Raw genomic sequence first — 14965 nt, forward strand, 5'->3', positions numbered from 1 at the left:
TGGTACGCAACGTCCTGCAGGATGATGGTGTACTCATCCCAAGGCAGGTGGAAAGTATGGGTCTCCAGACGCCAACGCTCCACGAATGCAATAATCAAGGAGTTGTCAAAGATAAAGTTCCTGAGTTGCACCATGTCGCCAAAGCCAGCCTCCCTTAAGTAAGGGAGAATGGTGTCTGGTGGTGCAAGAGACGGATCACTTGCCTAGGAAGTAGTAGACGTGACACTCGCCTAGGAAGTAGTAGGCGTGACCTCTGTTAAAAGATAAAAACATTTCAATAACAAAATTATTTCAATTATAAAAATTTTTATTTCGAAATAAAAAGATAAAAATAATGATAAACAATTATTTCACATTTCAGAATAATTAAATTTAAAAATAAAACATTTAAAAAATTTATCAAATATCATTGCAATAAATATCCAGTAAAACAAGTTCTATGGCATATTCAACGTTAAAATTAAAAACATAAAATTCAATTTCAAAAAATAAGAAAACGTAATAAATAGTTAATAAATTAAATAATTAATTAACTTTTATTAACAGTACATTCTACACCTAACAAATATTAATAACATGCTAATTAATCTATTTTATGTTAACAAAATATAATCTATTCTACTCATGTATAACAACACTAAATTTATAAAAGTACCCTAACTATAATCATAAGCTTATTTATTTAAAAGATAAAAAGAATAATACTAACTTGGAAGTCGATCACTCTCGCAATGTGCTAAGTCGTATTTAGACGGTTGATGTCATCGTTTCGTGCATCTACGCTCACCATAACGTCCGAATATCTCAAAAATATCAAGAAAACGTTCGACAAAGGGAGAAACGAAGGTTAAGGGGAACGAAAGTGGCAATTGAGACGCTGCGAACGAGTTACTTATATAGGCTTGTTTTAGCCTTATCTCGTTTACACTATAAACGAGATATGTTACGTATCATAACACATGTACAAACATGATGCGTGGACTTTGTGACGTGTCTTATTTTATTTACAGTGTAAACAAGATAAGTAATAGAATGTAAATTCGTAAAAATGTCCCAAATTACGTATATTAATAAATAAAATATTTAATTTATTTATTTAAAATAAAATCCAAAGCCATGCTTATAAAAAAGAAAATAAAAAAAAGGATAGATAGAACCTTCACCTTTTGATCTGCAGATATTTGAGTTCTCCGTTATACTGACCTGGTTGATACCGATGCATATGAAATAGTTTTCAAAATGAGACAAATTAAAACTTAAATATATTTTTAAATTTTCAATAACTTAAATATCCGCAAACCAAAAAATCAAGAATCAATTTGTCTTTTTACCAAAGGAAATATATTTTTACTTTTTCTTTCACGTATACTCTATACCCTAAACTATAGATGATTAAAATTAGGTGAGTCGTGCAACGTTGAATGTTTAGGAATTATAGCTATCAAAGGGGCTTTCTAATTTCACCCAAAAGTTAGGTTTATTTATGCAACAAATTAGATATCATTTTTATATTAATAAATGTATCAATAAGGTAGTGATCACCATTCAGCTCGAAGGGTACTGGAAGATCACACTCATTTCAGAATAAAGCCCCGCTTGACTGGTCTAGTGGATCGTGTTTCAAAGAAGCAAAACGTTTTCATAACTCAACCTTGAAGGTGTCTATAAAACCCTACAAGCTTAAGTTTATTGAAGCACATAATACAATGATGTAAAGCCATTGCCCATTGTTTATGCACTTTGATCAAGCTCACGGAAGATTCAAACTAAACTTCCACGATGAGTAAATCATAGGGGAACGTTGCAGATAGCCCAATGAGTTGAAGACTATGATGATTCGTCAAACTCATCCAATCTCTCCTGTTTCTTCCTCTTTAATTCAGCTTCATAATTTCTCAGTCTTTCGTTCATCTTCTCCTGCAATCACAGATTACAAATTTACAAATTTCTAAGAGGAAAAAGGAAACTAAAGAACTTCAAATTATGCTACTGAACCAAAGTTAACAATGAGTACAGCTTCCAAAACCAAGAAGTTAATGAAGGAAAGAACAGAGTGGCAACCTTATAATTATTTTCCATGCGGTGCATAAAATAGAATCCGATGATGCCTCCTATGATTGTACCAGCAATGATTCGAACGTAGCCCCATCTCTGAGAAGCAGCAGCCCTCATTATTTTCTTCCAGTCGATTTTCCTTGGATTTTCTCGGAAAATTGATTGGGCGGTACCAGCCAATGTTCTTAAAACCGAACTGTACAGTAAATCGGTCAACCGTGTTTCAATGGATTTAACAGGATTGAACACTAATGATCGTACCAACAAGAACAACAATAACATCATTCCCTAAGGTTGTAGTGGCAGCAACGTGTTAGCAACAATAACACTAATATTCACATCAACAACGTTGCTTTGAACATCAATATAAATTAAAAAGCTAAAGTAATTGGACAATAAAATTTACCGGAATATGGTCAGAACCGCAGAATTAAAAATCGCATAACTGCAGAAAAAATAAAAACAAAACAGCAAAAAAGAAACAAAAGAAGGGAGAAAAAGCAGAACAAGACAGGCGGCGAACCAAAAGGAGGGGGAAGAAGCAGAAATGCAGAACTCACAGGGTCGCACCTCCGGAGATCTATGGCGAACCAAAAGCGGACACAGACAGCTGAGGCAAGAACTAGAGCAGCGCAGCAAAACCACAGAAAACCACGAAGACGAAAGCAGCAGAACAAGACAGGCGGCGACTGGGAGAGCAGAACCGGCGGCGACAGCAAAGAACAGAGAAGAAGAGACGGAGATCGGAGAATTAGAGGCTAGGGTTTCTCACTGCTTAGTTTAGTGGTTTGCAATTTACTCTCTTCTGTTTTTACCTTTTTACCCCTAACCCACACGTCGTTTTCAATTAAAAACATTAAAAACTGAGAACCACTAGTGTTTTTCTAGTAGGGGTTTAAAATCCACCAACTGTTTTTTGAATTATTGCCATTTTTTAAAAGATAATATTAGAAATAACAAATGAAATTACAAGCTTTTAAACGGTAAAAATTTAAATAAAAATTTGATGAAATAAATTAACAAAATAATTAAACCAATTTTATATTTTAATAGTCGAATAATAAAGAATTTGGAATTATGTATAAAAATCGTATACTCAAATCTCATTATACGATGTGTACCTAAAACAGAAAATTTTGAGGGGAAAATACACATATATACAAGTGACACCTTTTCACAAGCTTATCATGATACCAACATACAAGAACAATATACATTTTATCGGCGGAAATACACGTATACTTTCTCTGAGGCCTTTGCAGCAATCAGATGGTAAAACACTATTTTACAATGTAGACTCGCACGTTTTTACAAGGTCTATTAAAAAAAATCTAAGCCACAAAAGGATAACTTTGAAGGAGGAGATCATAGAGCAACTCTGTATCAAACGTGCATAGCCGCATCAGGTACTTCAGGAAGAGATGAGTGCGAGTAGAATTTAACGTATTCTACCCACTAGGTGAAAGCTGTTGTTTCCTCCTTAACCTTAACGCTTTTTTATTTACTTGATGTTTCGGATTTGGCTCCGACAGCAGCAAACGTGACATAACGTATGACAAAAGTTCCTCATCGTGGGAGAAGGTGAAGTCCAAATGAGCATATTCAAACTCAATATATGACACATTCACCCCGGCATCCTTCATCAATTTATAGTGTCTCTTAACCATTGAAGGTCGTATAATGTGGTCTTTTTGCCCAGCAACCAGATCAACAGGAATGTCGATGAGGCCGTAGTGTTCACCCAAGTCCAATGGCTCAGGTGAACCATACACCGCCATATTAGCATCTGCACTCCCATAATCAAACATTCTAAACCTTTTTGTACGCTTTATCTGTGCAAGATGTATAGCAACATTGAAAGATATTCCTGGCATGTCATTCATGTTGTAGTGTGGTAGTCCTAGAACTCCAACCCAATTTGAGCTGTCCCCATCAACAACATAACCCATTAAAGTTTGAACCAGTCCTCCAACGGCAGGTAAGTTTTGCAGGTCCCGAGCTAACTTGTTGAAGAGCATGCGAAAAAATCTGGTCGGTATATAGAAGGCTGGGAAGATACGAGACAAACTAGGAACCATCAAAACCACATTCTCTACCACTTTAAATATCAGGTTAGACTCATGATGAAAACCGGCAGGTGATAACAAAACCAATCTTGAAAGTCTATGGGGCTTCTGTGCTAACCTACATGTAACAACATACATCAAAATGGCAGCTCCTCCCAAACTATGGCAAACTGCACAAAGCTTGTAAGCTTGATCATCATTAGCTTCCTCCTCGATATCAGGTTTACTAAGCTTCAATTCCGCAGTTTTTACTTCATGGATTTTTTCAATCATAGCAGGAATATCCTGAGTCCCATGCTCGTTGATGGAGTATTGCCAATACCTGTGCATTATATCAATTTGAGTACAATATTGTCAATTGAGTAATGGCATAATCAATATATTATAAAGCTAGATTGTATCAGGCATTAATAACAATTTAAGTTAAGGATTTGCTTGAGAACTTACTGACGTGAGGAGATGTTCTTGTTGCGATGCTCCCTAGAAACCAAACCGCGGAAATTTCCCAGAAATACATCATAACCTGAAATGTTATTTATTTTAAAAGAATTATATCTCTAGTAATTCTAAAACCAGATATGTTCTTTAAGAGCCCAAATTATCAGGACAAACATAACAAACCTTTATCATAAGCTGCAAAAGCTGGAGAGCCAACAACACCATTAGATACCCAGCTGAAACAAAAAGTTTAACTTATTAGAATACCAAATTTTTGGGGCCAAAAGATAAATTATTGAAAAGATATTGTAACTAAGGTCCTAAAATCATGGCCAGAACAGGACTATTCTGGCATCCAAGCACTTGAACAACAATCTTATAAATAACAGAAATTTGGGTCCTAACATCATGGCCAAAACAGGACTATTCTGCCATCAAGCAGCTAAATAATAAAAGGCTTTTTTTTTTTTTAAAAAAAAAGTGAGATATAAATGAAGGTGTAAGGAGGAACATAAAACAGTGAAGCTTGTCAATCCTTACACAACTTGACACAGTCAAAACACACAGACACGGCCGCATTGAGTATTAGCTTAGATGATGTTAAGGCTTGTATTGATGACTTCAGTAGCTAGGAGAAAAGAATCAGGACCTTTCATCTGACCCAACAAGTGCTGACTTCTAGCACAAAGCTTTCTAAACTTATATAAATACAGTAGATCCCAATTCCACTTATATGTATTCTATCCAACTACCTAAGAAGAGTATGAAACCTGCTGCCCTCAATGGCGCTCAAGATACAACAGAAAACCAACTTCAGAAAAACAATTAAGTTGAATATTAAACACACAAGCAACCACACATGCAAAATTTTCAAGCAACAACATGCCATACAATTTTTTATATTTCACAAAGAGTAAATGCTCAAATCAGTCTCTCAAATTTCAGACATAAGTCAAATTGGACCCCCAAATTAACTAACATGCATCATGTTAGTCCTTAGACCACTTTTTTTTCTTCATGCCATTTGATTGAATGGAAATTTGGGAGACCAATTTTTGAGGGACCAATTCGAGCATTTACTCATTTCACAAAAAGTAAATTTAATCATAGAATTAAATTAGAAAAAAGCAATATAGAGACAAAAATATCACCCACCCCATTGACGAATCCAAAATCCCATGCTGAAGATAAACAGCTTTTCTTGCATCTCGCCTGTTAAGTCAAATTCTAGGCATCAAATACTACACAATGAAACAAGTTATAAAAACAACACAACTTCCATATTGTCCATTTTTGTTATCAATTTGTCATTATATCTAGATTTTGGAACAATAACACTAAATTACAGACTCCTAAGATCCTTCACCTCAATGCTTTATGTTTCCAAATTTTGATACCATAAATGCTATATGCTTATGTTAGAAATGAGCCACAAATGTGTTTGAAAAGAAAGATGTACACCAGAAAAGGGCACATGCCAAACACAATAATTTCATTATTAACAACAGATGTAATTGAATCCCGACAACATTAGAATTGTTGAGAGATCAACATTATGTCAATTGATATCATGTCTGATTTATGCATTCCTGTAGTACTTCACGATGAACAGACTATATGTTATGTTGCATTTAAGTTTAACTATAGAAGATCAAGGTAAGAAACATTAAATAGGGTAGATGATTAAGTTTTTAAAGGTCTAGTTACCTAGGTATTCTTTCTAAAAGAAGTACATATCCATCTGCAGTGACAAGATGAATAGCTTCATAAGGATACCTGTAACACAGAAGGATTATGAATGGGATGAGAAGGATTTCATATTTAAGAAGGGCAGCAATGGAAACACAATAGCCTTTACCCAAACTCTGTTATGACATCCTGACATGTCCTGCCATCAGTGTTTAGTGGCTGACGAGAACTGGCATTTCCCTCTGTAGGTGTTGGGTCAATATCTCCAAGTGTAGTTGTAGAGATGGAGGTATCTTCACCACTATCATGATCATTTTTACAAGATGAAAACAACTTGGTTAATTTCTCATACATTTCTGATGGAGAAAGAAGGAGATGTACTGCCTTGTGAACGAAGTCAAACACAGCTTCTATGGATATCTCAATGCCTACATGAAGATCCTGATTGACAGAATAATAATAATCAGAAACTCAAAACTTTCTTGCACATTAATTCATATGAAAAATGCAAATACATAATCAACAAATAGAACCCAAATGGATATGGATAGAAACTGTTGCAAACCTCGATGAGTCCACGTCTCCTATCAGTAGTTCGGTGGATAATTTGGTCCTTATGGCTTTGCACTCTTTTATGTGAAGGTACTTGTGAAGGGTCTTGTTTTGTGGAGGTAGAAAGTGCTTTTGACACCCCAGAATAAGCTAACTTGAATAGATGAAATGGAGCTCCCAGCAAAAATTTTACAGACACCACAATCCAAAGCCAGATATGCTGCATCCAATGCGTCGGATGCCTACCATGATTGGTAGCACTAACTCTAGAAGCTCTGGAACTTTGAGATAAGGGAGATTCAGGAGACTCATATCCATCACTATCTTCTTCTCCAGATGAATATTCCACGCTTGAAACATCAGAATCCACAGCAAGTTCATGAATGAACTGGTTGAATGAGGACACACCACTAAAATAAACAAAACAAAGGACAGGATAAGAAAATCAATGTCAAGAACAACAAATAGCATTAAAGATGCCAGACTACTGTGTTTATTGAGTTATAATTGCAAAGAAAGCCATGCATCCTGAATGCCATAGATTGAAAAAGTGCATATAAATATACGAAAACTGAAGAAGGCAATATACATGTCATTTAATAAAGAGATTACGGAAAATCACATAGAAATTCACTAGTCACTACTATATAATACTACAGTGAAAAATAAAACCTACTTTTCCATCCATCGTGGAAATCGTGGTCCACGAAAGGTTGGTCTTAGCTCCCAACCTTGAACACCTTCAAGCATATTAGCCTTTCCCGGTAGTAATGCCAACAATAGAGCTGATACTTCATTGATTACCCTCACAATATTGTTCACCCACTCATAGGTGAATGTCTTCACTGACCTGCAGCAAAAGATTCAAATGCCATTCTTCATACTCTGCCGTGTATGCACACAATTCACAAGTCCAGACAAAAATAAAAGAAAGCAGTGTAACAATATTACTGTATATAACAAATAAGTATAATAATGACTCCATCGTTCCAACCCAATAAGATCAACAATAAGGGAAGGCCAGGGGGTGCAAAACAAACCTTTCAAGGTCACAAGCTTAAAACGTGTTTATTTATAGCAATGTGACATGCAAGAACCCTCCCCTAAAATAACATATAATTCAATTGAGCTGCATTTCATTTCAGATTTTATGTACACTTCAATGTTTTTACTTTTTAGCAAACAAACAACATAAGAAAGGTGTTAGAAAGAGAACCTAGCAGCAAAAAAAAAAAAAAAAAAGAAGCGATTGCTTACTCTTTAGTAACAGCAAGAGCATTGTCAACAACACGTTGCATCCTCAATGGAATTTCTATTATTCTTTGGGCGACGCACTTGTTGAGGTTGGGGAATGTAATTCCAAAGGCAAAATTCAAATAAGCACCCAGACCTTGGAGTTTGATCAACCTATCTTCCTTTTCTTTTCCTCTTTTTTCTCTTATTTTTTTTGTTTTTTTGTTTTTATGCTGGCCTTGCCCTGACGGGTAATGCAACGAAGGGTGGCGACAAGGGAGGAGGATTCGATTCGATTCAATTCATTTCATTTCACTCTTGGCTTACGAGGGAAAATTCTCTTACTTTCGAGGGAGGCTAAGTCGGCGGTGGGCACTGCATCTGATTCCACGTGGACGGACCTCATTGGATGCTGTCAGATCCATGGTAACGCCTGTTATATTTTGGGCAGGTGTATGTCCTCAACTGGCCCCTTGGAACTGACTCCTGCTGCGATGGACGGTCAGGATTATAGAAAAAATTATAGTTACATTTTTTATTAAGAATGAATACTATTACGAGGAATGCTAAGGGGTACCAATTTTTGTGATTTGTAGCGATCAAATAGCTATCAATGATGATTTTAATTGTGTGAGACTGGTGTGAAATTTTATCCAATAAATTTACTTTTCAATGATTTTAATGGTTTACATGCTGGCTAAAATTTAACAAAGTTGCTGACCCCTAGATTTTTCCTACTATTATTCCTATTTTAACAATAACCTTTTCTTTTCCTACAAATATGCAATAACAAAATTATGTAAAGAATAACATTGTGAGATAACATATATACATTGACTTAGGTGGGAAAATCCAAACGCAAGATTTTAGTGCTCTTTATAAAAATATATAAATAATAATATAAAATGTATTTTTTTATTTTTTATTTTTTTTTCATTTCTTCCATTTTATCCTATTTTCTTTATGCTCTTTTGAGATCAACATTTGAAGGGAAGAAGAACTGGATTTGAAATTTCCCATATACTTGATTAAATAATGATGAGAAAGGAAATAATTTTCTTAGTAGAGTTCTTGAAGATGAGGTAGATTAGAGATATTTTTCACATCCAAGCGATTTTGACATTTAAGTTCATTCAAGTAATTTTAGGTCACGCGTTTTTTTTGTTTTTTTTTTTTACGCTCGTTTACACACTGAGCGTCTTCTTTTTTGCCTTCTTCGTATTTTCTCTTTATCGTCATTCTTTTGTTGTTGTTGCTGCTGTATTTTTTTGTCTTTTCTCCTTTCTCTCCCTGGTGAAGAACCAGTAGAAAGTAAGGAGAAAGAGTTTTGAATTGTGTAAAACAAAAATGAATCGAACATGTTATTATGGTGAAACAATTGTATAGTACTAAATGAATGTAACATTATCCATTATATAAATTCAAATTCGAATAACTTTCTGCATAATAAACCGAACACGTACTCATGATGAAACAAGAATGAACGAAACATAATCCATTATATAAAATCAAATTCAAACAATTTTCTGCATAATGAACCGAATACGTGCTTATGGTGAAACAATTGTATAGTATTGAGTGAACAAAACATAATCCATTAGTAAAATACTAAAATGTTAGTGTTGTTGGTGATGACGATAACGAAAAAGGAGAAGAAAAAGAGGAGAAGGAAGAGGTGGAGGAGGAAAGAAGAAGATAACGTAAATGTGTATTTGAAAGAAGAAGAAGAAAAAGCGCAGGGAGAAGAAGAAGAAGTGCGAGGGATGAGAAGAAAATAAAGCGCATGTAATGAAGTTCATTTAATGAGAGTGATTTTTGTTGGTCTTGCACCTACTTGATAAAATTTGGATGAAAAAAATACTTGGATGTGTAACATAGTCCGGTAAATTATAAGTTGTAACAATCTATAATTTGTATCCAAATATAACCGTTGTTGAGATTAATCACCTCACTTAAATCAAGAATGATTAAGGAGGTGAAATTAGACGGCCATCATAGACCTCCACCATTGTCAACTTCGAGAACACCAAGAGAGTCATGTCCTAGAAAAAGTTGCTTTAAGCTTGAAAGTTTTCCAAGCTCAAAAGGTATGTTCCTTCAAAATTATTGTCACATAATAAAAGATACCACAAGCCGGAGAGGTTTTCCAGTTGGTAAGGGATTTAAAAAGAAAAAGGTGAAAGGAAGAGGCACCAACAGGGGGAGAATATAGTGACAAGCAAGGTAAGAAGATGAGTTACCGAAGAAGAGAAGAAAGAGGGAGGTCAACGGATAAAGACGCCTATTTTATCTTTTGCTAAAGATGTTTTCATGTTGTATTTTAATTGGTTTCTGTATAATTTATTTGGTATTTCTCATCACATATTATTAAATTTTTCGAAAGATTTTCTTTCCAAAAACAATTAAAAACATTTAATTTGGACTAAAACCAAAAAGATAATAAATTAACTATTAGATTTTTTTAAAATTATTTATATAAAAAAATATAACACATTCATCAAAATATATATATATATATATATATATATATATAAAACAAGCTCAAACCTCTTAAAATTTTTACAAATAAAAAAATAATTAATTAATATTCGTAGAATATATAAAACAATTACTATATTATTATTATATTATAGATTAAAATTCATCAATTTAAATTTTTTTTCATTTTTAATATAAGCATTAGAAATAAATAATTTTTTTATAACTAAATGTAGTGCAACAAAATATATATAATATTAATTAATTCTTAAAAAATTTTAAAAAAATAGTTTCTTTCATTTTAATAAAATAACTATTTATTAAAGTAGACAAATTAATTATTTTCTTTTCATATACAGTTTTTTTAGGATATAAAAGTAATTAATTTGAATATTGGTTAGGATAATTAAAGTCACTATTTCATTAAATTTTTAATTTAAAGAGAAATCCTAGTTAATTTTGGTATAGAAATTTTGAATTTGAAAACATTGATAAAAATTATGTTAAATTTTGATTTATTTTATTCTCATTTAAATTAATCACTACATAAGTTAAAGTTCTGTTTTGAAGTTATATTCGAGCTTTAATATGATTTTTAAGGTTTCAATTTACTTAGTTTGATTTTTTAACTTAGGTATCCATGACTTATATTAAGGTTTTAAGTGTTTAGTTGAAAAAAAATTAAAGTAAAAAAATTCAATTGTCACATCAAATAGTCGCTAGAATGTATAACATAGCAGTCGTTAGTTCATCTCAGCATGTCGTTAACAATTTTGTGAGACTGTGACAAAAATAAGATCAGGAAGAGTCATAACTATTAAGTTGGGAGACTAAATTGAGTACATCAAAATTTTTGAAATTAGATTGAAATACGAACATAATTTCAGAGACCAATAAGTATTATCTCTTTTGTTGACAATTAAGTTGTTTTAATGGTAATTAAGATCTGATAATGGTTTATAGTAAAAAAAGCATTCTTTTGCAACAATTAGGGATCTCAATGGGGCAGGGCGGGGCCGGGGATGCCTCCCTGTTCCCATCTCTGCCCCCAGATTTACTCCCCGTCCTCGTCTCCGTTTCCCACCGTGGGAGAATATTGCTCTCCATCCCCATTCTTCATAGGACATCATTCTCTGCGGAGACCCCATTCCCCATCTATCTGATAGTTCTAACTATTTATTAATTTTCATATGAATAGAGGTGTAAGTATCCATTCTATACAAAAACAACAAGATTTTATACAAAAAGTCTAAACGATAAGATGGTGACTTCTTTCGAAATGACGCAGTGGGAGGACGCAATGGCGAGCCAGAGGACAGAGAAATGGACAAGGTGGGAGACGCGGTAACAGAGAGGAGAATGGACACGACGACAGAATTACGGAAAGGAAGGCCGCAAATAGAGAGCACGACGCGGTGAGGATCATGACATGGTGAGGTGTGACGATGCGACGAGAAGGAAGAGTGGCGAGAGGGTGGTTGCAGAGAGGTTATATGGAGTATGGACAGCGTTAGGGATTTCTGAATTGAAGAAGAATTATGCAAATGAGGATAAGGAGTTTTGGGTTTCTATATATATGTGTGTGTGAAATAACTAAAAAACATATATGAGAAATAAACTATTAAGGACAATTTAGTAAATTTATGAATTTCGGGGATTAACGGGGATGGGACGGGGATCCTCGCTCGGTCTCCGCGCCTGCCTCGGTGGAATTTTGTCCCCGTTCCCATCCCACGGAAAAAATTCTCCACAATCGGATCCCCATTCGGGACAATCCCCGCAGGGATCCCCGCATCTCAGGGAGTTTTGCCATCCCTAGCAACAATGAACCTATAGTAGTAGTTAGGAGTATTCATAGATTAGATCATATCCATAAATCTACAGTATTTATCCGTATCTGATCTGTAATTTGTGGATATGATATGATTTGTAAGATGATCGGATTGGATCGAATCGGATCCACACTCTAATCAAATAGAAGTAAATATGTTTTAAAAAGTAAACAAAAAAAATATTGACTTTTTTTATAAAAATAAAATTTTTTAATATTTTTTATTTTATGGATATATTTGATATCTGATCCAAACATAAAAAGTGCGAATATCGAATTTGATCTAATGAGTTTAGTGCGGATTGGATCGAAATTTCAGCTATATTTGATCTGTGAACACCCCTAACAATAATAACTAAAAAAATTATAATGATTATATTTTTAACTAAGAGGAAGTGCCAAAAAAAAAGTACTAAATGAAAGAACATTTAATCAAATATTAAAAGAAAATTTTACTTTAAAATAGTTGAATTTTTTTGCTCATATATATATAATGTAATAATAATAATATGATAATTATTTTATATATCACACAACGGAAAAGCTCTGCATACAAGCCATTAGGGCTTGTATGCTTTACAAGCTCATTAAACAATAAAACGAAAATACGCGCTGCTCCACATACGTTGATTACACGCGCTATATAAGATCCCGCGTATATCTAACTACCAAATTTAAAATATTTGTTTCCTTCTTCGTTTTCGTTATTTTGAGATTTGGTTGTTCTTCTTCTCGCGCGTCTTCCCTCATTCTTCTCGATCGTTCTTTTCCTCTCCCTTTCTCAATGGTATGTTCTTCGTTTACGTTACTTTTTTCTCTCTCTGCAACTCGAGCTTCGTTTTCTATTTTGATTTGTTGTTTTCTGAAATCAAAGTTTGAACTCGTTTTGAAGATAATGGATCATTCCACCTCAGATTCTCAGCTGAATCCAGGCGAAGTGGATTATGAATTTGAATCTAACGAAGTTCCTGAGGTTTGATTTACATAATGAATTTTCTTTCAGTAATTTGTATAGCATTGTGTAGTTGAAAAATTGCTGAACATTGACTGTGAAACTAACACGTTAACATGAATCTGTCGATTCAATGTATTAGTTGTGATTAATTACCTGGAATTTATAGCAGACTCTCGGGTGTAGATCAGGTCTTTTTTTGGGTGTATTTTTGCTAGAAGTGTGGGTGTATCTACACTACTGGTTTTGTTATTTTAATTGAGTTGTTGTTGTTCAGGTGTATTATATCAGACATGATTGGGTGTGTTTTTAGTTTTTGACATGGTGTATTCTGCAGCCTGTGTATTTACAGTTTATGGCTTTAAAGGTCATTGTGTAGTTGAGTTGTTGCGGTTCGGCTGTATCATATTAGGCATGATTGGGTGTATTTGAATCATATCTATGGGTGTATTCATAGTTTCTAACACGGTGTATTGTGCAGCCTCTCTCGGTTGTTGATGACGAGCTTGTTCCGAAGGTTGGAATGACCTTTACCACCCTTGAAGATGCTGGAAAATTTTACAGGAACTACGCCAAGGCTGCAGGTTTCTCTACAAGAGTTCGGTGCACAAATAGGAAGGGAAACGAGATTAAGAATCAACTGATTACATGTAGCAGAGAGGGAAAATGGAAATCTAAAATATCTCCGACCGAGAAGACCAATCCTACAGCCGGTGTAAACTGTCCTCCAAGAATTTATATACACACATTGAAGGATGTCGGTGCTTGGATTATTTCAAAGGTTGTACTCGATCATTCACACCCCTGCTGTCCAAGCAAAGCAGAGATGCTCAAACAGCACAGGGAACTAAGCATGTCCATTCGTCGTACAATAGAGAATAACGAGGAGGCCGGTATCAGACCAAGCAAAACGTACCAATCATTTGTTGCGGCTGCCGGGGGTCATCGCGAGTTAAATTTTATCGAAAAGGATGTGAAGAATTACATTACGAGGGAAGTGCGGAATGTTTCCGAACAAGAAGATGCAAAGGAATTCGGGAAATATTTGTTAAGAATGAAAGAGAAGAATCAGAATTTCTTTTTTGAGCTCCAACTCGAAGAGGATCAATCGATTAAGCTGGCTTTTTGGGCCGATGCAAGAAGCAGAGCCGCCTTTGAGTATTTCGGAGACGTCATTTCATTCGACACCGCCTACAATACAAACAGGTAACAAACTGCCCCTGTTTATGATGCTAAATTAATTTATTTTTATGAATCCGCATCAGAGGTGTATATTGGCTGTTTCATTGGGTGTATGCGAAGCATTTGTTAAGGTGTAACTAATGATTTTGCATTCTGGACCATGGTAATTTGTTTCAGGTATAATTTGGTCTGTGGTTCTTTTGTCGGGGTGAATCACCACGGTCAGTCAACACTTCTCGGATGCTCTTTGATGAAGAACGAAGAAATTGAATAATTCAAATGGTTATTTCAATGCTGGCTTCGTTGCATGGGAGGAAACGCTCCGAAAGGGTTTCTCACCGATCAGTGCGCATCAATGAAAAGGGCTTTAGAGGCCTGTATGCCAACGACAATTCACCGTTGGTGTATTTGGCACATCATGAAGAAGATTCCAAGCAAATTAAACGAGTACAAGGGACATGCCGATATCGAACAAGAAATGAGCCAAGT

The 14965-nt window shown here is 34.7% G+C and overlaps 2 protein-coding genes across 2 annotated transcripts; both read right to left on the minus strand.

Annotated features, from left to right (window-relative positions):
- Window positions 1-1476: 1476 nt before the first annotated feature.
- LOC112738133 (uncharacterized) lies at window positions 1477-3458 on the minus strand. The gene is made up of 4 exons (XM_072210689.1): window positions 3407-3458; window positions 2579-2822; window positions 2062-2251; window positions 1477-1917 (listed from the first exon to the last, which is right to left on the minus strand). Exons 1-4 carry the CDS (start codon window positions 3456-3458, stop codon window positions 1828-1830), a joined length of 576 nt encoding a protein of 191 aa, XP_072066790.1. The 3' UTR covers window positions 1477-1827.
- Window positions 3190-8444, minus strand: LOC112738134 (uncharacterized). The gene is made up of 9 exons (XM_025788444.3): window positions 8058-8444; window positions 7477-7650; window positions 6814-7210; window positions 6418-6689; window positions 6267-6335; window positions 5715-5771; window positions 4743-4795; window positions 4569-4644; window positions 3190-4443 (listed from the first exon to the last, which is right to left on the minus strand). Exons 1-9 carry the CDS (start codon window positions 8096-8098, stop codon window positions 3504-3506), a joined length of 2079 nt encoding a protein of 692 aa, XP_025644229.1. The 5' UTR covers window positions 8099-8444; the 3' UTR covers window positions 3190-3503.
- Window positions 8445-14965: the final 6521 nt, after the last annotated feature.

This window comes from Arachis hypogaea, chromosome 13, assembly GCF_003086295.3.
Source record: "Arachis hypogaea cultivar Tifrunner chromosome 13, arahy.Tifrunner.gnm2.J5K5, whole genome shotgun sequence".
Taxonomy (NCBI): domain Eukaryota; kingdom Viridiplantae; phylum Streptophyta; class Magnoliopsida; order Fabales; family Fabaceae; genus Arachis; species Arachis hypogaea.

Coding starts and splice junctions, on each gene's coding strand:
- LOC112738134 (XM_025788444.3), bottom strand. CDS start 8,098: ATGCAACGTGTTGTTGACAATGCTCTTGCTGTTACTAAAGA. Junction 7,651..8,057: donor GCTCTTGCTGTTACTAAAGA/GTAAGCAATCGC, acceptor CTTTTGCTGCAG/GTCAGTGAAGACATTCACCT. Junction 6,690..6,813: donor GGAGACGTGGACTCATCGAG/GTTTGCAACAGT, acceptor TCTGTCAATCAG/GATCTTCATGTAGGCATTGA.
- LOC112738133 (XM_072210689.1), bottom strand. CDS start 3,458: ATGCGGCTATGCACGTTTGATACAGAGTTGCTCTATGATCTCCTCCTT. Junction 2,252..2,578: donor GCTTCTTCCCCCTCCTTTTG/GTTCGCCGCCTG, acceptor TTTACTGTACAG/TTCGGTTTTAAGAACATTGG. Junction 1,918..2,061: donor GCATGGAAAATAATTATAAG/GTTGCCACTCTG, acceptor CTGTGATTGCAG/GAGAAGATGAACGAAAGACT.